The following is a 24,253-nucleotide window of genomic DNA, read 5'->3' on the forward strand; positions in this document are numbered from 1 at the left end:
GAGTCACTGCCTTACTTGTTCCCTGTCCATCCCCCCAACCGGACAGGCCTACCTGTCTGTCCAGCTCACCACCACACCCCTGCTATTAAGGACGGTGTTCCACACACTTTGTGAATGAATTAACCTCATAGCTATATTGTTCAGGCTTACATTTGTGGGTAACAGGATTTAATTGGACTAAATTCTTTTGGGGCAAGTCCTGTCTTATGCCCAAATAGTTGCTAGTTTGATAAACCTCCTCTATTTAGTAGAACTGGCCACCAAGGCAGTTACTGTGCAGGCACTTCCCCTCCCCAGCACCATTTATACATTCCCCTGCTCTTACCAGGTCTAGAACACATCTCTGGAAATCTCCAGCACCCAGGGATGTTGTTCTAAAGTGTCCCACACATACCCTAGCATTGACTTGATACCATGTGATTTTTGCTTCTAGCATTAATTCCCTCTGCTCCCTGAACAAAACACTGAGGCGAAGCAATAAACTTCTGTAGACAGTTTATGACGAGGAGACTGGCCAGGCCCCGAGAGGAGAAAGGGCTGGCTGGCACCCGCCTGTCCTGGGGAGCCGAGCTGTGGGTCATGGGCGGTGCTGGCCTGGACCCCAGCTCCAGCTTCCTGGGCCTGGCCTTCAGGACATCCTGGCGGCGGGAGAGCCCGAGGCGGAGGGTTACACGCCGGCCCGCTGCGTTTTAGTATCCTGATTGTGATTTGATAGGCCATTAAGTTTTATCACCAAACTCCTTGTTGGGTTTTTATCATCTGTGTAAGTGCACTTACGCTGATTTTCATGACCTGGCACAGAGGCTACGCATCAACGCCTCAATCACACTCTTCTCTGGCTGTGGGAATGTTGGCCTCCCATCAACCCCAAGCCTTCAGATGCCTCTGGTCTCCATGCTCTTCAATTACACTTATGATTTTATTATCATGGAGACTTTCCTGGACCCTGGGCCCAGAATTTTCCAGGGGACCAGATTAATTTGGGAAGCCGCCTGGGACCTGAGATTCGAGAGGAGCCTGGATGTTCCTATTCCCATTCCTGCTACCTATGGGAGCAGAAACATTGATGTCTTAACACCGTGAATGTTGTCCCTGCTCCCCCCCCCCCCCCCCGCCCAGCCCCCTGCCGCCAGACACCTGAGAGCTTTTTTGAGGCTTCCAGCTGTATACACACCAAAGCTGACTTGTGCACACTCACAGACACTCTGGGGCAAACCCCACACTGATGGATGCTTCCACCCGTCACATAGCCCTCTTCTTGTGCGAGGAAAGAGTTAGGGTTTTTTTCCTCCTTTATGTTAGTGTAAAACATAGATAACAAGCACTTAAGTATTTTCTTCCAGGCTTCTATCCTAAGGAAATAATCTGACATGTGGACAAATATTGATGATAAAAATGCTCTGTGCAGCATGATTTACAATGGGGAAATACGGTAAACAACTCCAACCTTCAACATAATGATGCTGGTTAAGTGATTTATGGTGCCATTTTACAATGGAATAGTATGTGACCTCAAAAAGCACGTACAAAAAAGCATTTTTAAATAACATTAAGAGAGAACATATAAGATAATGTTAAGAAAAATGAAAAAAAAAAAAAAAAGATATGCACAGGAAAAGGGACTTAAAGAAGTAAAATGAAAGCCCTTCTTTCCACCTGGCCCAACAAGCAAATGAAAAATCCAGATGAATTAAAGAACAAAATATAAAAGCAAAAATATTATAACAAAATACAGGGTGCTATTTTTGTATCTTGGGGGTAGATTTCCCAAGCAGCCCATGAATCCCAGAGATCAGGATGGGAAAAGCAGGCTATGGAAGGCTCACTGCCAAGACTGTGGCCTCTCGGGCTGCAGGGTTTTTAATCCTGCTTCCCTTTTTTGGCTAGGTGGCCTTTGGTGAGTTCCTCAACCTTCTGGTGCCTCCCCTCCCTAACCTGTAAAATGGGGATAATCTTGATATAGTCACAGGTTTTGTTATGAAGGTGAAATGAGTTAATATGTGGAAAGTGCTTAGAACAATGCCTGATTCATACAGTAAGTGCTCAAAAAAATTCTAGCTATTATTTAACGACTAAAACCATAGAGCTTTTGTACAATGAAAGGCACACCCTAAAGAACGTTAAAGCAAGCAACAGACTAGCAGAGAACACCTGCAACATGGATAACAAATAAAGATTAATAGCCCTAACCACAGAGCTCTAGGTCAAGAAGAAAAACAAACAAACTACCCACTAGAAAAATGGGCAAAGGGTATGAACAGGTGGCTGGCAGGAGAAGTGAGGGAAGCTGATAATCACAAGAAAAGAGGCCCGACTTCCCTGGAGTCCAGGGAGCTGCGGGCAAGTGGCCCTTTGGTCCAGGTTGGCAGGGTGAGAAAAGGCTGACAGCATCCATGCTGGCAAAGGTGCAGGCTCTGTCACACACAGTCAGGGGTGTGACACCTTCCTGGAGGGCGAGGTGGCAGGATCTACTGGTATCAAAGCTCAGGCACACATACCCCATGGCCCAGCAACGTCACAAATTTCAAGAATCAGTCATAAATATTTAGTCATATTTCCGAATACATATGTTTACACTTGTTCATTGCAATGCTTGAACAGCGAAAGGCTGGAGACAACCGTCTGTCATCAGGGGAATAGTTTGCAATTTACAGCATCTCTAAATTATAAAACGCTATTCAGTGGTTAAACGGATTGAGATAGATTCATATGCCCACACCTACGGTTACATGGGAAAATCTCTGAGACCTGCTGGTGAGTGAAAAAAAAGCAAATCACAGGAAAATGGACGGGGAATGACCCTATTTACATAAAAAATAAGATCCACTATTTAGGGAAAAGCACAGAAGGAGAAAGATATAGCAACGGTTCACAGCACTCAGCCCGGGAAGGAAGATGGGGTGGGGAGCACTATGTTCTAATGTATCCCCTGAACCTTGCACTGCCAGTAATGCAAACATCATTAATATTATGCTTAAACTATTTGTGCAATTAAAAAAATAAAAGTGATTGCATGAATGATTTTATGGCATGATAGTTATACAAAGCTCTACAGGTGCCAGAAAAGTCAATTTAACTGTATGTAAATATAATAAATAAAAGTTAAAGACAAGGGAAAAATAAAAGAAACTAGCAAGAATGATGCCAAAAAGAGAAATGCAGTTTCCTCTGAATCATGGGATCACAGGTTTGTTCTTCTTTTTTACCTTAGTCATTTATATTTCTCTATGCCTTCTAGATTTTCTACAAAGATCCCATATTACTTTGAGAATAAGATTGAAATAAAGAAACAAAGTCTGGATTCGGACAGGGACCAATGGACTGCCAGCTCCTGGAGGGCAGGCCAGGCGGGCACAGCACACACCTGCTGGTGGTGGGTTGTGGCAACGAGAACATCTCACGGGGCCTGTTGCCCAGGAAAGCGGGGGGTGGGGGGGGGGTGGGGGCCAGGGCAAAGCTGCTGGCTGGCCCCAGGGTCCTGGGAGGGGGCGGCAAGGGGGGGCTCTTGTTCCCCATTGGCTTCTTCTTTGGGGTCCCTGCTTGCCTCTCAGCACCCACAAGGGAGACAAGCTGCTCCCCAATGACACCCTTCCTGGGAAGTCTCACTTTGTCCCTTTTACCATCCCTACACATGGGCTGCTCATTAGGGTAGTGTTATCACAGCATCGAACCCTTCCCCGGCCTAAGACAGGGCTGGACTTACAGGGAGAGGGAGGAGCAGGTGGAGGTTATTGCAGTAAAACAGAAGGGACAAGAACAGAAGAGTGACAGCATATAATCTGACTTCTCCTCAGGAAGCTGCAGAAAGGAATGAAAGGCACCCAGGAGGGGCAGTCAATGTCCTGTTGCCACGCCCCTTCCAGACTCCATCTTTGTCCTCTGTGGGACGGGAGAGCTGGGCCGGGGGCTGCAGCCGCCCTCCCCACCCCCACCCCCCCTCCGAGATGGATGACAAAGGAGGAAGTGCTGAGCAGGGGAGAGGCTGGGGTCCAGGCTCAGGCCTCACTCTTCCTGGTGCACAGGCCCCTCTCAGAACCCACTGCTCACTCAGACTATCCTCCCTGGAGGCCTGGCCGCTCCTGGAGGGCAGGGTCCACGGGGCAAACCTGCTTTAAATTTCAGTTTCCCTGCTTCCCGCTGTGACCTGGGCAGGACTGGAGCTGACCGTGGAGGGCCCGGCACTGTGGCCCAGCCTATGCTCATTCGCTCAGTGACAACTCGGACGTCAAATGCGAGGCTGCAGAAGAATCTGTGGGGTTTCCACCACTGCAGCTGGGGGAGAGCAGAAGGCAGGCGAGGGGGTGAGGGAGAGGCGGAGGGGGAGTAAGGGGCAGGAGATCTAGGAGAGAGACTGAAGCAGGGCCAGTGGAATGTTTGATCATTTCAACAGCCACGGCCGTGCCTGTCCTGCCAAGAACCTCGGAGTGCAGCTCAGCGGGCACACACAGGCTCCAGGCAGAGAGCCCAGGGACTTGCCCGGGCACCCACAGGTGCGGGGAGCTTCCGCCTGGGGAAGGCACAGGTCAGGAGGAAGATGAAGACCCCGGCTCTCCCGGCCTTTCGAAGCTGGACCAGGAAAGAAACAACCATGGGGCACTTACTCTCCATGGAAACAGCCCAGCAGAGAGAGACCACGGCTCTGCCTGGCGTCGCCGTCAGGAGCAACGTTCATTTTCTTTCCGTACTTTCCTAGGCTAACTCTTGCTGACACCTACATGCATTCCGTTGTAATCAGCAAAAAACGCCATAAAAATTAATACAGCGTTTTGGTGTCAGCCCCATCATTGCCGTCCGTTGGGATCCTTTAAAATCTTGGTGCAAAGGAAGACGTGCTAACTCACCCACCTAGAAACAAACCAAGGACACCTGGCAATGCCTCGTAGAATCTACGGTCTTCTATGTCGGCAGAGCCTACCTTGTCTTTCCAAGTCTCCAAATGGTCTGTCTCTAAGCCAATCCCTCTTTGGCCTGGGACTGACACCTGCGATATTGTGATTTCCAGAATTCACCTTTTCTGTACTTGGGACACCTGGGACAGCACTGCCCATCTCTGGCCTCCTGGCATTTGTCCTTTTCTCTGGGTTCCTCAAACACCCCCAAAACGGACCCCTGGTCACTGCAGCAGCTGGTATGATACACAGCTGGGCCCCCAGGGGCGCTCTGCTCTCGGTTCACCCCTGGGCTCCGTGTTCTCTAAACCACATGTGCTCCATCTCAGCCCAGGCTGCGGGCCGTGCTCCTGGACAGGGAAGGAGGACTGTGTAGAGAGATTATTTGATGCAGAGCCACTCCCATCTGATGTGAACTTACACAAGCGGTTCATTAAGAAGCTTTACCTCCTGTTTTAGCCCTGAGCCCTCTCACTCTGCCAGCCCCCTGCCCCCCCGCCCCCACCCACACACACGTGCAGAGCCAGGCACTGACAGACACCTCATGGGGGAATGCAGGGTCCCCAGCTGGCAGACACCCACCAAGAGTTGCCTCTGACAGCTCTATTTGCTAAGTCTGAAATCAGAGCCCCTCAGCGGGGCTCTGCACAGAGCAGCGCATTCGTGGTAATATTCATTAGTAATGACGAATGGGGAAAACAAAAGCTGCCATCTGGCTTCTAGTTCTCACTCTGATTTCTAATTTGGTTCCAGAACAACTTCGTTTGTTCGTTTTCTCATTCCTTAAGCCCTGACTCTATTCTGTGCCTATGGGTGACTTGGGTCGGGGGCAGGGGCAATGAGTGATGTCCTTCCGGTTCAGGAAAGGAACAGAACACATAACAAGGGGGAGGGAAGGTGAGGGGCCCTACAGTCAGGCTCCTGGCCCCAAGACCCTATAAGCATCAGCTACTACAATGGATCCCTCACAACCTATGACTACAAAAAAACAACAGACAAAACAGATCTAGTTTGCAACCAGGGTTGTTAAAAAGAAAGTGCTTCTAACGTATCTGGTACATATTTTTGGATAATTTGCAGGACTCATAGAAGGGGACACCTACTCTTCACGCTGTGATCATAAACCACAAACCACTGCCCAAACCTAACGCAGGTCAGAAATTCCCAGGGGGACTGAACACAGCCAGCTTGCTTCTGCCTTTACTGCAGGGACAGGGATGCAGGCAGGATGATTTCAGCTCTAGCCCCCAGCTACAGGGACACACTCACGGAGGCCCCGGCAGGGCGGGGGGTGACCTGCTTCTAAGGCCGCTAATCAGGAGACTTTTTGAAACAAAGTTTTTTTGGGTTTTTTGCATGTGTCAATTTTTTAGAAATCAAGAAGGAAAAGGGCCAAAGGGAATATTTTTCCTTTGGATTCTCTGAAGAATTTGACACATAAGAAAAAAGGAGTTGGGGAAATCCCCAGTAGTAATCCATGTATGAAAAATTCCCACATAACCACACCCATCAGGGGTCAGCAGTACAAGACTCACAGAGCAGGGAACAATGTGTCACTTCTTTGTGTGTCAGTCTCCACATCTGTAAAATGGGGTTAATCATATTCACACTGTGGATAAGATAAAAGGAGCTGACCCTGCAGGAAGCCACTTTATCACCATAGAATGAAGCCCACTGTTATCATGAGGATTCCTATAACTAAGATGATAATAATATAGTCACTGAATATGGACTGGACAATTACGACACTGATTGGCAGTTATTTTTTGTTCTATTTTTCTCCTCCACAATCTCTTCTTCTCTATCATTGGGCCAAAGAACTGGTGAGAAGCTACAAAAGAAGAGCACCCACCACATATACACCCTGTGTCCTAGGGTGCCAAGGACCTACCTTCTTCACCCATCAGGATGGGCCCGCCCTGAATGGGCCCACCCTCTCCCAGTACTACTCCCAGGAGCTCTGTGCCCCAGGCTGTCATCCCTTGCTCTCACACCGTCCCTGCTCACTTTACAAGAGCAGCCTTCTTCCTCTTGGAAATGAATCACAACCAATTTCCATTCTTCATGGGCATGGGGAGGACACTGGCCTAGGAAAATCCTGAGCTATAGGCCTTCCATCCATATTGCAAACACATTTTACAACTTCATTTGTTCATGTTCTCATTTGTTAAGCCCTTCCTCTATTCTATGCTCATGGGTGACTTGGGTTGGGGGCAGGGGCAATTTCCTTCCTTGATCCCCTGTGGCTGCTTCAGGCTGTGACTGGCCCCAGTGAAGCAGAAGGAAGGCATTCTAGATGCTGGGGGGTCTGAGGCTCTATCCCTGGCCTCACTGTGCCCTCCCAGTTGCTGGGCAACATACGGCCCTCTCGAGGCCTCAGTTTCCCCACCTGTAAGATGAGGGGTGATTACTGTCCTAGGCAATATCTAATGGCCCTTCCGGTCCTAATTCCTCCAGTTCTGGGAAATCCACTTGCATTTCCAGATTCACGCTGACTTGGAGGAAGTGGCTCGGGTCTGCCAGGTGGAACTGAGGGGCACGTGCAGCCCGACTGGGACTTGGGGGATGCAGGTGGGCTGCGTGCACCGTGAAGGCAGGGACCTCGCCTGGCACCAGAGCATCCCCGGCACCGAGGAGGCATCCGATAAGCAGGCGCTCAGTGGACTCGCATCCCAGAGCAGCGCCTCCTACGCTGAAGGGGGAAGGAGATGGTGGGGAGGAGCAAGGCTCCACTCACATGGGGCGTGGAACATGACGAGGACAGAGGAGTGCTCCTTCAGAAACTGGTCAAAGTCTTCGTCGGTCAGGTGATAAACGGAGCCGCCCTCATCTGCCCAGGGAGTCTCGGGGACCTGGGGCTGTGGCGGCTGCGGACTGGAAGACCAAAAACAGGCAGAGCTCAGAGCACGCCCTGGGGCCTGAGCAGCCCGTACAAAATCCAGCCCCTTGGCTCAGAGCCCCCCTGGCTCAGCCTGGCTGGCTGCAGGGCTCACCAGGAATGCCCCTGGTGGCGGAGCGGAGGGGTGAGTGGCCTGGCCCTGCCCACCTCCACTGTCCCCTCAAAGCCCCTCGGAAGTGCTTCGCTGATGTCCCGTCACGAATAGCGGGGTGCAGAGATAGCTCTCTAGGCAGCTCAGGAAATGTCGCTGCCTCCCCTGAATCTGGAGGTTTGTGAGCTTCTCAAGCGCTTTCAAACTTTCAGCAAACTGGCGAGAACAAATAGCACAGCAGAGTGGCCTTTGGAAAGCTTGCTGTCTAGCAGTGCCCCACCAGCAGGGACCCAAAGAGGGAAGACCATAGGGGAGGAGGGTGCACATGGGGCTGAGGAGGAAAGAGAGAGGCTGCCTCCTGGGTGACCAGTGTGGGAGGAGGTCATGGAAAGCAAGAGGGGGGCCCAGCGAACCGGGCTGGGGGTACCCTAAGTATGGCAGCATGTGGTACATCACAAAGCCTTCCGAGAGACCAGGCCAAGCTCGTCTAGTTCTCCCCGAGGCAGAGCTGAAGCAGAAAGAGCCGCTTGGGGCGAGTCCAAATCCCGACGCCACCATCGCTGCCTGCAAAACCTCGGAGCCCCCAGCCTCCGTGGAGCCCGCTTCCGCCCGCCCCGGGTGACTGCGTGCTGGTGTCCACATGGCCAGCTGTCTCCTCTCTGAGCGGGAGGCACTCAGGTGCCCTCCGTGGCTGGTGACGCGAGCTCCCTGGTGCTTCACTGCCACAAGCACCTTAATTGCCGCTTTGAAAAAACCCATTAGGATGACAAATGTGAAAAGACAATCATTGTTTCCTGCGTCTCAGAGCAGATAGTAGAAAAGTGTAAAGTTCCAGGGGCCGGGGCTGAGGATTTATGAGAGCAATGTGGTGGACACAACGGAATCCGCCACCTTACCCCACAGCAGGGCCTGGGTGTGACGCTACCTGCCCCCCTCTCGGAAGGCCTCCTGGTGCTTCTGACCAGGCCCTACTGGCAGCCTCAGTCATCCTGTCCCAAGTAATGGGGAGCAGCAGGGAGATGGCAACCTACTCTCAGCTCTTGTGCATCCAACATCAAATGGGGCTGGTGGCAAAACCAAGCTTCGGAATGTCACCAGCCAGACAAAGGTCTCAGATCAACACAAAGAAACCTAAATTCCTATGCTTGGGATCAAAATACCAACCCCTCCAAACACACCACCAATTCCACTGCAGAGAATTTATCTTTACAATACACTGGCACGCAGTAAAATTATGTGCATTCAAAGGTATTCGTCATAGGCGACTTGTCATAGCAAAGATTGAAAATAGCCCAGTGTCATTGGTGGGAGATGGGTAGGTAGCCTGCAGTCGGTCCACCCGACAGAGGGCTGAGCAGGGCAAAGGACCAGGAAGCTGCTCCACTATCGTGGGCAGACTGCCAGGACACACCGAATAGGCCGTCCCGTGCTAACAAAGCTGGGAGAGATTTAATAAATACTTATTCACATTTGCCTGTGTCTGCATAAAGAAACGAATCAAAGTTGCTACCTCTAGGGCAGAGATGGCGAACCTTTTGAGTTCGGCGTGTCAGCATTTTGAAAAACCCTAACTTAACGCTGGTGCCGTGTCACATATAGAAATTTTTTGATATTTTCAACCATAGTAAAACAAAGATTTACATTTTTGATATTTATTTTATATATTTAAATGCCACTTAACAAAAAAAAAATCAACCAAAAAAATGAGCTTGCGTGTCAGAGGTTCGCCATCACTGCTCTAGGGGGTAAGAGGGAGAAAACAAGTGAAAGCAAGACTTTTCAGTGTATAATTTTTAAATATCTTTTAAAAATTAATTATATGAATGGAATTAATATTAAAATAATGAAAATCCAGCAAAGCCTACACACTGAATGGAGAAGCCATGGCTTAGCAGCAGAAGTATATGCAAACGCCTGAGAAACTTCTAGTTAAACATGGCAGAGGACACACTCCCAAACCACTAAAATAACAGTACAGTTTGTTGTTGTTGTTGTTGTTTGTAAGTATGAACCCACAGGAGCACAAAGAAGGCAGCCGTGAAGAGAGAAAAAAAGGACAGTGCCATTTTAGAAGTTAGAAAAATGACTTAGCCAAACTGAGGGCAGAATGCTGTTGCGGGTGCAGAGGGTACAGGACGGGGGAGGGGGCAAGAGGATGCAGGAACCACACTGATGTGCAAAACTCCAGTGGACTCAGAGGCACCACCCCCTTGAAGGGGGGCTGAAAACAGGAGGCAGCTGAAAGCTTGAGCAGCCAGGCCCTCTCCTGCCCCTGCTCTAGCAGCCAGGTGCACCCCCGCCCCGCTCCCACCCAGCACACAGCAGGAAGCTTATTCTCTGGAGAGGAGGGCAGAGTTGGGCACAGTGGTGAGACTTACTGGGAAGAGGGGGATTGAGTATAGGTCTGAGGTCAAACACTATTCCTGAATTATGCTTTTTACTGTCTGTCTCCTTGGAGACTGGGGCTCCTGCTCCCTCTTATCTCTGTACCCCTGCACCTAACACACAGCAGATTTGCTTTTTGAGTAAATGATGGAACGGGAGAAGATTGGTTAAAGGACCCAGAGAAGACCCAGGAAACACAAAAACTACCTTTGAATATTTCCAACTGCATCAGGGAAAGAAATTAAGGTTTATTCTACATGGCCCCGAAAAGGAGAACCAACACCAACAAATGGAAGCCCCAGCGAAAGAACTGCAGCTCAACAGAAGACAGAACCTTCTATCCGGGAAAGAGAGCTGATCGGGGGTCAGAGGACCTGGGCTGAAGTCCTATTTCCTCCACTCCAGCTCTAGGGGCTCAAGCAACCAACTCGACTTAAAACATCAAAAGACAGCCCAGCCGGTGTGGCTTAAGGGTTGAGTGTCGACCCATGAACCAGGAGGTCGGTTTGACTCTTGGTCAGGGCACATGCAGGGGTTTCTGGGCTTGATTCCCAGTAAGGGGCGTGGAGGAGGCAGCTGATCAATGATTCTCTCTCGTCATTGATGCTTCTCTCTCTCTCTCCCTCTCCCTTCCTCTCTGAAATCAATAAAAATATATTTATTTTAAAAAACTTCTACAAGACAGTATATATGTGAGTTATCTACTCCTCAGGTACATCTAGACAGATAATGGATGTGAGACAGCACTTTGTAAATTTACAAAGTATGACCCAAATGTTCCTAGATGCTCATAACCTCAATCATAAGAATCCTTCAAACAGGAATGGACAGCTTCAAAATGAGCCACAGCCCTGCTCTCCGGGGTGTTTGTGGGGCTGAGGTGACTACATTGATCCTAGAGGTGATGCGGACATTTAAGGGAACTGCTGGGGCAGACTCACTGACACTGACACTCCCTTCCGATCCTGAGACTGGGTTCCCTGGGTGGTTCGCACAGATCCTTGCCTGAGGCAAGTGCCTGAGCCTTGGAAGAGGAGATACAAGTCTAAGTCTCATAAGAAACTCTGCGCTTGTTTTCAGCTCTCTCTGGTGAGTACAAAAAATAAACAGGCAGAAATGGATGGCTAGGCCAAAGGGATTGCCACTTCCGCATACGCCACCTACCGAGCCCTGCGCTTTGGCATGAAATCTGCAGAGGGGCCTGAGAAACAAGCTGTCAGGAGCCAAGAGAGCCCAGCGGCCATCGCCAATGCATCTACCCCACAGCCCTGGCACGCTGGACACCGGGACTCCCTGCCCAGCCTCACACTGTGCCCACCCACCAGCGACACTCGTCAGAGGGCAGGATCTGGGCTTTTCTCCCTGAGCTTCTGAAAGTCATCCAGAGAATTAGCCAGGCTGGACCCACCCTCATCCTCTCCACACTGGGCTGCCCTCGCGGTGGGCCATGGAGAGGCCCAGGGAAGCAGAAGAGGTGGGTCACTGCTACCCACCAGGATTTGAGGGGAAATCTGGTAAAGACTTAAAATACCGGTCCTCAGAGCTGGGTATATGTGTGTGTGTGTGTTGGAGGGGAGGAGAATCTAGAAGGAAGCTCACCAAAATATCAGAACACATCTCATTATCTTTGGGAAGTGTGTGTGTGGGGAGGGGGGCTTTTTTTGTTTTGTTTAACTATATTTTTAAGTTTTTCTAGAACAATATATCTCATTTCAATAGCCTTAAAATCTAATTTTAAAAGAGTTTTAAAAAATTAAGCCAGTTGGCAGCACAGTGGCATTGCTAGTTCTTGCTGGGGGGTGAGGTGAGGCAGCTCACTGGGGTCTTTCCGGAGGTCGCCTCCTTGCCCACTGTGCCGGGGGAGTGGGCTGCGTGTGTCCCCGGACACAGTGAACAAGTGGCTGGACATCTCTGGAGGGGTTGCCAGGGAGACCCAGATGCTACCTGCCTGGAGTTATCCCACCAACCTGGAGACCCAGGGTGAACCGGAAGCTGCTAACAAGGTGGGTGAGGAGAGGGAGGCATCCACCCAGAACACAGACCTGGAGGCAGCCCTGAGGTTCGGGCTCGAGCCGCGATCCGTCAGAAGCTGGGTGGGCAGCGAGCAGGCAGCAGGGGTGGGGACAGAGTGGCAGGCCCCAGGAGGAGATAATAACCCGCCTCAGAAACGCCACGGATATGCTGCCCTTGTCTATGGTTAGCAATTCTCAGTATGTTTTTTTAAAAAACCAAACCTATCCTTTCAAAAAGACATGAGTCTATTTTGAAACCAGAAAAGGTTAGAGAAGGGGAGGGAAGCAGACAGATTTTTATGCTCTGGTGACAAATGAGACTGTTATTTGCCGAAACCTCCCAAAGCAGAGCGCTACGCCTGGCTGCAGGAGCGGGCATGGCTGTTATCGAGTGAAAAAGGAAGATGGGGGCAGCGAAGGCCCAGGTTGAGACAATGAACATGTGTAATGGGCAGCTGCCTTCCTGGGCAGGGGCTGGAAATGAGGTGACAGATGGGGAGAGAGATAGGAAATGCTCCAAGAAATCAAAGACCCTGCATAAACACGATGCTATCGCTGTGTTTCATCTCCCGGGTCCCTGGGCACCGACAGAGGACTCAGAGTTTCGACTTTTAGAATCTAATCGTTTGTTTCTTGTGGGGTTTTTCTTTGGTCCAACATTCATCCTCTTCTCCCTTTCTGAAAGTACTCGTTTTCCACCTCCACATTTTGGTAACTATTCTTTAAGCCTGGGCCCCTAGGGTAATGATGTCAACACATAATCCAACAGGCCGGCAACGGGGGAGGGGCGGACCAGAACTCCCGAAGTGGGAGCTGCTACAAGATGGTGGTGATGGTGGGAGCTGCAGCTGGGTGGGCCCTGGCCCTGCAGCTTATCAGCTGCAGAAGCTAGGACAAGCTTCTTGACCACTGTTCTCAGTTACCTCATTCACACAAGGGTAACAGCCATAGTTTCCTTTCAGGGCTCTTCTGAGAAGAGAATCCACCTAAAGTGCTTAGAACAGTGTCAGCCACAAAGTGGAGCCCCCAAAATGTTAGCTGTGACTATGCAAAAATGACCACACAGCGGTTGTGACTGGTAAGTGCAAACGGATGCCCGGCCAAGCACGAAGCAAGCAGGTGAGCGCTCAGCTGGGCCGGCCTGGAGGCTTCTAGGAGAGGTGGCCTCACCCCAGCTCCCCATCCACACACAGTCAGGGTCCACCCATCACGCCAAAGTCAACGCTGAGCACGAGGGGCCTTCGGGTGAGGGGGTGCTTTGGGGTATTCAGGGCCTAATCACATTACTCAACGGGGCCACACGGCTGCGAAGAAGCAGTGTCTGTGGGAGTGCGGGGTGAACAGCCAAGCGCTCTGCACACCTACGGCATCAGAACATTTCCAGGAGCTGCACAGCTCCTAATATGGTGCTATGTTTGAAATAAGCACGCAAACGACAATTCTATTTTCAGAGAGACCTCCAGTGACAGGTCTCAAACCTGGCATCTGGTGAGAAACACGTCTATCCACGAGACCGATAGTATAAGAGAAAAAACTATCTGAAATGCGATCATCACAGCCAAAGTCACACCAAATCCTCCCAACTCCTGCATCCTAAACTCAGAGCCGCCCACCCTCCCACGGAGATGCAACTCAGAAACAGCTGTGTGGGCAGCCTAACAGGTCCTTCCCTTTCCTCACCCTCGTCCTCAAACCGCAGCCAGAGCCCTAGGACCAGGGACCACCCTGGGGCCTGGCAGAGGCCCCTCCCTCTGGGCACCAGCTCCCCCGCTGCTGCGCCCCGACCCCCGCCTGCAGGTAAATGCCCAACTTACTTCTTCAGCCACTCCACAATGTCCTCGGCGCTGGACCCGTAGTTTTCATACTGGAACAGAAACCGTCCTTTCCTGTAAAACGTGGAAAGACAATGTGGGCTCAAACCGGGGATGCAAATGCCATCGGGGAGGCGGCGGGCATCCGCAGGGAGGTAGGGGACTTACTCGAAGTAGCAGATGGTGGGGTAGCCCCGCACGTTGTACTCCTCCTTGATGTTTTCAAATTCCGAAGGGTAGATGTTCATTCCGGCCAGCACCTCAGATGGAAGGGAGAGCAACCTGTCCACCCTCTGCCCTGCAGACACCTCCCCTTGTCCAGGTGCCTCCTGTCCAGCTGTCCCTCCAAAAACGATGGGGACATAATGAACAGGACAAAGCCCCTGAAACTGAGGTGCAGCCCAGGGCAGCAGGGAGCAGGGCAAGCAGAGCCAGCTGGGAATGGCGGCCGATGCCTCTGGGAGAGGCACCTGGGCTTCAGTGCTGCCCTTCGCACAGGTGTCTTTCACCTGCCCTGTAGGAAGAACATCCCAGAGCAGAAACGAGGCTCTGGGGTTTGAGGAAGACACCTGGCCTTGCTACTAAGTTCAAACAGGTCCGGGGGGGGGGTGCCACCAAGGACAGATTAGGACTCTTCCTTGCCCGTGTCAACTAAGGTTGACCTCTACTCCCAAATGATGGGATCACCACGCAGCCATGTCCTCGGACACCTTCCTGGATACCTATGGCCTGTCCACCGTGGCTCCCTGTGCAACATGATCGGACCTTGCAGCTCCGTGTGGTTCTCATGATGACCCGCCTGCCTAACTCTCCTCTCTCCAGACCCTGCTAGGCCTCCCCAACTCTCTCCCCATGTCTAGGACCATCACCTACTGCCTGACCACCATCTCTGAAGTCTGAACATGCCCTGGGTGCAGGGGTCCACCTACCCAGCACCCCTGCAAGGGAAAGAATTTTAGTGGCTGATATTGATGACAGGGCGGCTCTAAGAACAACCAGGAGCAGGGTCCCCTAAAACATCTTTCCTGGAGCAGAACCATCCTTCTCCAGGGCAGGATCAGGTGCCCAGAAAGAGGACTCTGGATCTGTTCTCATGAGAGAATGTAGATGGAGGGGCCAGACACAGGAAGCAGGTGTCGGAGAGGAGAGGGGAAAGGAAGTCCGAAAAAGCCAGCGGCAGTTACAGAAGAGCAAGAGGAAACCCAGGAAGCTGGGTTTTGGTGAACAATACATAAGGACGCATGGAAAGAGAAAAAGGTAAGCAGCTGTTTCATTGGACAATGAACTTCATTCAGGAGACGGCCTCAACATTGGAGTCATCTGACTTTGGGCCAGTCACTCCCTGTCGCTGAGTGAAGTTCCTTGTCTGGAAGATGCGGGCGATCAGACTATCACAGGGCCCTTAAGAGAACTGAATGAGATGATCCATAGTCGAGATTTTAGCACAAAATTTGTGCTCAATAATCAAATTCTTTATTTCCTGCCAAATCCTCCCAGTGTGGCAGCCACCTGTGCCTCTGACAACTCCATCCCTAGAGGCATCGAAACTCGTCTTTCTGACTGTTTTCAGTACCTCGCACAATGCCTGGCACACAGCGGGCACACAATAAATGTTTGCTAAATCACTGGGGTTTTCCCGCCCAGCCCATTTTGGGATGCTTCAAAAACCATAGGAAAAACAAGCCTGAAACAGAACTTACTCGAAGCCCTGGGACCCTCGAGAAGCCATGCTGCTCATTTCGCCAGACTGATTCAGCAGCCTTTTCCAGTAATAATCGTCTACTTTAAAGTTCTTTCCTTTTTATGTCTAATTGATCTCCCTAGTGTCAGTGCACATTCACCATAAGATTAATCTTCCACATCCTCCTCTTTCATTACATCACTCCCGTGCACAAAACCTTTCAATTCCATTGAGTACAGGCTAAAGTCTAACTTCACACTCAAAGACATACACTCTCCACCTCATTTCTGAGTTATTCTCTCTTACAAAACCCTTTACTGCACACCTGCTAGGGTCTAGACTTTTTTTCTCCCAGGAATGAGACAGGTTGAGATTTCTGCACAGGGAAGAAGTTGGGCCGAGTGCTGCCTAAGGCACCTCGCAGACAAGCAGCGAACCACAGTGGCGAGGAGGAGGCTCAGGGTCAGGAGGCTGGGTTTGAACCCCAACTCCCCACTTAGCAGATGCATTTCCTTGAATAAGTCACAGTTGTCTCTGTGCCTCAATTTCCTCACCTGCGGCCACCTCTTGTGGTTGCTGTGAAGATTAAATGAAATAGTACAAGGATCTACAACACTCAAAATACACTGTATGTTCGGTCTTTTCATTAGGACTGCTAAGAGGCTCAGCAATTCTGGTCTCATCTCCAGAACACACACAGTGCCCCTATTTTGCATCTTCCAATCCCTTGGCTTTTAAGGTGCCCACTTGCCATCTCGGCTCCCACCGGAGACTCATTCAGCCTTAAGGCAAATCAAATCCCACCTTTCCTGGCAGCTTTTTCAAACTACCTTAGCTTATAATGAACTCTAAATTCTCTGAATTTCTGTAGCACTTCTATACCACTTTGGGGACATTTCTTAGTAAAAAAGATACATATTTTTTTAAACAACTACGTACAAACCCTTTAGGAGTTTGTGAAGTTGAATGAGGCAAAACTGGTCTCAACCTAAGGAGAAGCTGGGGCCACAGCACCTGGCACTGAGCCACGCGTGCCTGGGGCCGTTCTGTTGGCACCACACGCTCTTCCTCATGTTTAGCCCACGTTGTGACAGGACCGATCACGGAAGCTCCACAAGGCAAGTGACATGTGAGCTAGAGCCCACAGGAAGGTCAGATTTCCGCAGACATCCCAGAAGATAAAAAGGAGGCAAAACAAAACAAGATTCGGCCCCAGAAACAGGGAACACATCAGTTTATGAACTACAGGACACAGAAGGGCGTGATGAAGGCTGGATGAGTTTGCTGAGGTCACTGGGAGACTTGTATGCCTAAGAAACCAGACTTTATTCAGGAGGTGCTGGAGAGCTACAGAGGGCTTCCCGGGTGCATTTTTTAAGTAGAGAGGTTGAGCTGCCCGGGAAAGTCATAGATCAGGGAGACAAGTCAACGGTCTTCGTTTTGTCAACCACCCCGTGTGAGCGAACCAGGGCCTGACCCAGAATGGGGGCAGGGAGAGGATGGAGGCCGTGAGCGGGAGATGTGTGATGACACCCTGGCACGTTGGCAGAGAAACTGGGGGTACTCAGGAGAGTTGTGAAGAGAAGCGGCCAGTCTGCCAGGCGGGAAGATTCAGATTTTTATTTTAGACATCCTGCATCTGAAACACAGGGAGAAAAATCCAGACCAAGATGTCAAGCAGGCAGTCTGGCACGTGGTACTAGAGGTTAGGGACTCAGGCTGCTTGGAGCTACATTATGTTGAAGCTGTGGAGGTAGATAAGCTCCCTGAGGCAGAGGCCATACCGATACAAGGAAAGTGCAGTGCCAGGCCCTTGCTCCAGTGCGCTACTAAAAAGAGAGGGCGGAAAGCAGCACCATGGGAGCGCCCCCATCTAGTGCGTGAGAGGAACAGCAAGTACCGAGCAGTGGGGTGTCAATCATCTGTATCTGTGAAGTGTCTGTAGTTTACAGACCTGTCTCCACACTCCAGCCCGTTTGCTCCTCACCACACTCCAGTGAGGTGAGCAGGCTTACCGTTATCTCCCCATTTTACAGATGGGGAAATGGAGGCTCCAAGGCTCTTTGCCAAGATCTCCCCGATGGTTAGTGGGAGTCTGATTTGCACAAATCTGTCACCAAGACTGACCCGTTTCACGGTGTTTGCACCTAGAGGGTCCATCATGGCCAAGGTTAACAAGAGACAGTGTAGATGTTGATCTGGCAAGGCTGGGAAGAGAAGGCAGACGGGGACAGGCTCATTTCTGACGGTGACTCTGATCAGGGAGCAGCATCCCCTGCTAACGAGGATGTCAATTAGCAGTAGCTGGACTGACACCGATGATTCACCAGACGTCAGTGACAGAACAAAAGAGGCAGATCTCAGTCTGGAAAATGGCAAAGGCTGCGCATCCCTGACCTGGCCTGGCTTCCGTCTTAGTGATATCATCAGGTTGGATACCTCCCAAGACATCTGAAGAAGAGGCAGATTTATGGCCCTCGACATAGACATGGCCACAAAGGGCTCAAAGATGACAAAGATGAAAAGGAGACAGAGGGCGTTAACCCAGCTGGATTTCAGCAATAGCGAGGGAGCGAGCTTTTGATTCCTGGGGACTGCCAGCCCATCTCCGCCCTGTGTGTGAGGACAGAAAGAAATCCACACCTCTAGTCACCCCGCGTCTGGGGAGCTGTGGCCTCCAGATCCCTCCTACAGTGGGTGGTGTCCATGGTGACCAGCACCCTCCCCCTCTATGGAGCTGGGAAAGGGTGAGACCTTTTCAAAGGAAAGCAAAGATGCTTCCCTAAGAAACTAAGGGGAAACAAAACAAAATAAACCTCAAAGAAGAAAATAGAGAAGCAAGGAAATGGATGAGTTCACATGACACAGATGACTTAGGCCGAGGTAAGTGACACCTGGCCAAACCTGGTACCCGGACAACCCCACTGGCTTTCCTGTAACGCTGTCTAGGGAAGTGGAAGGCTCGCATTTTCTATTTTTCAACCTGGGCCCAGGCAACCTAACAGAAGTAACCTCAGGGCTAGCCTTGCAAAAGAGCCCAGTGTGAACCCAGGGCCACGGGGGAAAGGCCTTCGTCCCAGAAACGTCCTTCCCACTTTGTTTTTGTCCTTAATAACTGATGCTTTGAATTCCTTTAGAAAGGGGAACATTACTTTAATGTACATAAAGAGCTTAAAATAAAATGGACCCAGGAGTAGCAAACCACACCCTCATTCGTTCATTTATCAGCATTGGGTACCTCCTATGAACCTGGCTTATTTCAGTGAGAAACTCATTAGTGTCAACTGGTGAGCAAAGTGATTTAGAACAAAAGCAAAGATGGGCAGACCTGGCCGTGGGTGGCGGGGACAAGCTCTGTGGGCGTGCGGGAGGGGCCGCTGGGTTTGACAGGTAGCTGCAGCAATGGCTGAGAACCTCCCAGGAGGTGCCCGAGACTGGCACCAAGACCTGGCCTGCTTTGAAGGGGCTGGCCAGGTAGTTCGTGACCTGGTTGGGGCTGGAGCTGTTGACCTCCCACTGCACCGGAGTTTGGAAGTTGAGCAGAGCAGTTTTCTGTGTGTATGCGGGGGCAGATAAGGAGAACGCTGTGGGTAATGAAAGTCTTTTCTCCAGGTGAAATAATCTTAAAACACGGTATCTGCGGAGGCCCCACAATGTGAAGGGAAACGTCCCCAGAGTGACGTATGTGTGCCCCACGGCCAAACGTCTCCAGGCAAGTTGCTAAAAATTCACTAGTGAGAAACACGCAGGACCTTGGTATCCCCAGAATGAGGTCAAAAGAGAAGGCTCTTTGCAGCCTGACCTTGCAGCCGCCAGCAGAGCTGTCCCATACCCAGGTGCTGCCACTGAAACTTCTCAAATTGACTTGGAACTAATCACCAACTTAATTTGACCCATAAAGATCACGATGCAGTTTTAAGACCCAGAACGCCCTTAGTGGGACTTTGGCTGGCCCCACGGAGCTAGCTGTTGTTTTTCTGTTGCCACCAAGAAACCTCTCCACCCGCCCCCCACTCTCCCCCCAAACCCCAAACCTCTGTGGCTAAGGGTAAATGGAGAAATGGACAGACACAGGCACAGAAGAGACAAGCCCGGCAGGGTGGGGAACACAGAGCCGGCCAGGACCACCAGTGACTGACCCTCAGCCCTGGGCGAGGCCTGACCGCCCAGCACCCCTCCTCTCTCACTGACCACCCTGGCTGTTCCCACCGCTCCGCAGGCCCGTTTCCTCAGGGCTCCTCTTCCCCCTCAGGTCCCCTCTGGAACACCTTGTGTTCTGTCTGCTCTGCCCTGCACACCCTGCACACGTTCCTTCAAGACCTAGGGCTCCGGCTCCCACCTGGGCTGCCTCCTTTCCACCATTCTCCCGCCTCACAGGGCCCCAGGAGCCCTGGCGGCCTGGGTAGGAGACGGCCTCGGGCACCTGCTTCTGCTTCCGCTGCCACTGGTGTCACTGTGCCCCTTTCTTTGCCACTGGGCTCCCCGTCATCAGGAGCCTTGGCCGCTTTGGAGCCCAGCCCCAGGAATGCCGGACCCCGATGGTCTGCTCTTGGCCACCGGCCTCCCGGCAACACCCCTTGCTGTTTTCTTAGCTATTTTGTTACGGGCCTTTGACAGGTGCTAAACTCTCCTGGTCCCAGCAACTCCATGGCATCAGTTCTCAAGATTCTCCGAAGACAGGTGTCTGAACCATACGCCAGGGCAGCAGGGGCAGCAGCATAGGATAAGTCCCCCTCGCGATTTCAAAACCTGCCCTCCCCCGCCCCTGCTCCACGGCATCTCCCCAGGGGGGAAGCAGCCAGCCCTGCCTGGCCCATGCGCCTCACTTACAACGTGGCCTCGCAGCTGGGTGGCAGCTTTCTGGAAATGCGGCATTATCCTCTTGCACATGCTGCACCCTGGTCACCGGGGGGGGGAGAAAAACCAGACTTGGTTACTATGGGCGCTGGGCCTTGCGCTCCGCCCTCCCTCCCCTCAGGACCACCTCTATCCACAAACATGTACCCAGCCTCCAGGAACACATAGGAACTGGAGGCAGAGGCGCTGGCCCCCAAAGAGCTTACATTCATGAAACAGGACAGAGCCCGGCAGTGACAATACACATGGGAGGGACGAAGCAAATGTGACACAGCTGGAGGAGGGCAAGGCACTGAATCACTGGGAGCCGACAGGGAGCTCAAGAGGAATGCAGGGAACCAGAACCGGTGCCAGGAGAACACCCGCTTCATGCACAGCGGAGAGCCTCCCCTCCCCACCCAGCCAGGGGCTGCAGAGGAACCTGGATCAGATATCATTAGAACAATGCGCAACCACGGACACAAGGACGTTTGGGACTTCTGTGCCTCTTCTCCTGCATTAACAAGGGTAATTGCTCAGTGACTGGAGGCAGGCCTGCCACGAGAAAGCTGGCTGTTGGCCCCATGGGGAGAGCGCCAGGCCAGGATGACACGCCTCGAGTCCCCGTCTTCCCTCCACTTGCTGGATGGCCCTGGACAGGTCACTCGGGGCTGCTGTCCTTCTGGCGAATGAGAAGGTTGGACCGGACAGTTCTGACATTGGAGGATTCTGTGATGTTCTTGGCTCAGCCCTCTCTGGGGTTCTGTGGTCGGCCAGTCACAATCCTCTCCTGGGGTGGTACAGCCCCTGAGACTTGGGGAGCTCAGGGCCAAGACAGCCAGGCCCCAAACATCCACTACTACTTCAGAGTGAACTTGATTAAAGCCCCCTCCTCCCTCCAACCAGAGCGGGCCACATCTCAGTGCGGGTCCTGCAGAACACCAGCACCGTTTCCTCAGATGTGGACGTGCTGACACGCAAGGCTGTCTGACAGCCACTTGGCTGCAAAGCAGGCTTTGAGATGCATCTGAAGGCTGCAGACACCGAAGCTGCCCGGAACCCCACGTCAGGCTAGATCTCATCTCAGCATGGCACGGAGCAGACAGGGCCACACGGCAGCAGGCTGACAAGTCTAATCCGTGTTGAGTGAACGACTTGGTAGGTGTGGACAGAGAGATAGAGACACTGGGGAGCTGTCGGCAGGCTAACTCCCCAGGACCACCCGAACCTCCCAATACCAAGTCTACTGGACAAGGTGCGATGCATGATACTTTGACACAAAACTCTCAAAATGCCCACGACCCCCTCCCTGACATTCCGGCCTGGCAGACAGATGAACCCCCTCACCCCCAGCATATCAGGCCTGGGCTTCAGTTCATGCCATCAGTTCAGGCTCAGACTCAGGGAGACTAGGAGAGCAGAAGCTGTGGCGAGGTCAGGCCGCAGGGTGACCCCAGGCACCTGCCCTCAGAAGACAAGATGTGCTCTCCCCTACCCGGCCGGCATGGCTCAGTGGTTGAGCATCAACCTGTGAACCAGGAGGTCACGGTTTGATTCCTGGTCAGGACACTTTTCCGGGTTGCAGCTGATCAATGATTCTCTCTCACTGGTGTTTCTCTCTCTCTCTCTCTCTCTCTCTCTCTCTCTCTCTCTCTCTCTTTCCTTTCTCCTCTGAGATTAATAAAAATAAACAAACAAAAAAGATGTGCCCTCCCCAGGAGCTGCCACCATAGACAATCCCCACAGCATCATGAAGGAAGCGATATGACACTTGTCAGGGGGCGTAGCAGCTCCCACTGTGGGATTCTGAGGGCAGGACGAAGGCCCACTTCACTGGACACGGTCCTCCACCAGGTGGATGCCACCCAGTGGGTACGACGTGAGGCTGCACGGCAGAGGAAGGAGCACGGCTCTGGGGAGCACCTCCCCTTGACTGTTCCTGCCTATATGGCCCTGGGCTACTGACGTAAGAGGCCTGAGCCTCCGCTTCCCTGCAGTAGGAACAGCACCTGCCCTGCAGGCTGAGGGACAGAGCCAGGCATCCAGCAGAGGAGGCTCAGTCAGCACCGGGCCTGCGGGCTTGCCTTCTGGCCCACGAGGAAAACACTTCCACAGGGGACGGAGGAGGTCATTTCACAACCCAGGGGAGAAAATAGGGGGCACACTTGCAGCCCTTTGTCCACTTTTACTCAGTGACTTGATGAGATAGGAGGACTCTGACACCCAGTGTAGTATACTCATCAGTCAGGAGCCTAATTTATTACCTGTCCCCACAGGTGTGGCCTCTCTCTCCCAGCTCTTCCTGCTGCAGCCTGCAGCAACATTACTACCCAAACCCTCACTGAGTGGTGAGTCAGCCAACTGTCCCCGTGGGTGGAGGCCAGCAGGGGGAAGAAGTTTTGGGGGAAGAGGTCATGCCAATTCCCAAAAAGAGAGCCGGTACCTATCTGAGTTTATCTTCCCACTGATTCAATGGGAGGAGGGGAAGAGATAAGACTCAGTAGCCCTCTCAAACCCTAAAGGTTAGAGCAGTCAGCCTATTATTTTCTCGTTAATGCAGCCAACAAACATTCACTAAATAAACCGTAGGTCCTGGGGATCCAGATTCCTTGTCACAACTAAAGGCTCACACAGCCTCTGAGTTACTTCACCCCAAACACGATCAAAGGGTCGGAGCCCCAAATGGCTCCCCAGTTAGAGAATTGGTCTGTGTACCAGGCATAAGCTCAATTATGAGGCCATGGAAGACCTGAGTGCTAGCGCAGAATAAAAGCACAACTGTGTTTCATTAAAACCAACAGTTAAAGAATCCTGGGGTTCCTCGCCTAGGACCCAGGAGGCCATCTAACCCGACCCCCCACCACAAATCTGAACTTCACAGCTATGCGTTTCCTCCCTTCCTCCCCCACTAACTGCCATGACACCTACAAGGAACCTAACTTTTCCCACCCAGCTTCCCATTTTGTGACGATAATGCCCACGCTGGCCTCGCTGCCCACCGTGATGAGGAGGATGGGCACACTGCCAGACAGCCTGGGAGTGGGTGAGAGGGATGGCACATTCAAGTGCAAACTGCAAGGAACCCACTCTTTGTTAGGGATGAACAGGTGTCATTATACTGATCCCGCGGTTATACCAGGATCCTGCTTGTGACGCGTGCTATCTACTGACATACACTGTTTTAGTCTCGCTTAACCAATGTGTTGAGTCCTGAGGGTTCGGACATGAACCAAAGGAGGGGGTTCATGTTCTCAAGGGGCTGTGTAGGCAGCACAATCCTTAAGCAATTCATAGGTAGGTAGTTAAAAAGACCCCTCCAAGGAGAAACAAAAGGGGGTGAAACCAAGCAGTGAGTGTTATAAAGAGAATGACCTGGGGTTAAAGTACGGAGCACTCTAGGCAGAACCAGGTCTCCTAGGAAAAGAGGCACAGGCAGGCACACCCCTGGGGCCAGCGAGGTGTCTGTGGGGAGGGCAGGTGGGGCCACACAGTGATCAACATGAGCTGAGAGAGGCTGTTGTCATGGTGAACAGCCCCATGTCAGGCAGGACCACCAGAACCCCACAGAAGAGCATCCACTGGGGAGGCATGGTCATCAGGGTGGGAGTGGGAGGGGCCTTTGCTCAAAGAACTTCTCAGGAAGAAGTCA

General features: G+C 51.9%; 1 protein-coding gene across 2 annotated transcripts in view; it reads right to left on the reverse strand.

Annotated features, from left to right (window-relative positions):
- Nucleotides 1-24,253, reverse strand: part of PDIA5 (protein disulfide isomerase family A member 5) — an 85,357-nt gene that overhangs the window by 15,855 nt on the left and 45,249 nt on the right. For both annotated transcript variants that reach the window (XM_081085282.1, XM_081085283.1), the window contains exons 8-11: nucleotides 20,599-20,666; nucleotides 14,256-14,347; nucleotides 14,091-14,162; nucleotides 7,627-7,763 (exon numbers count right to left, since the gene is read on the reverse strand). In XM_081085282.1, coding sequence (XP_080941408.1) covers nucleotides 7,627-7,763; nucleotides 14,091-14,162; nucleotides 14,256-14,347; nucleotides 20,599-20,666 — 369 coding nt within the window. The remainder of the gene's footprint in view (nucleotides 1-7,626; nucleotides 7,764-14,090; nucleotides 14,163-14,255; nucleotides 14,348-20,598; nucleotides 20,667-24,253) is intronic.

The sequence above is a fragment of the Myotis nattereri genome, assembly GCF_964212035.1.
Source record: "Myotis nattereri genome assembly, chromosome: 3".
NCBI classification, from domain to species: domain Eukaryota; kingdom Metazoa; phylum Chordata; class Mammalia; order Chiroptera; family Vespertilionidae; genus Myotis; species Myotis nattereri.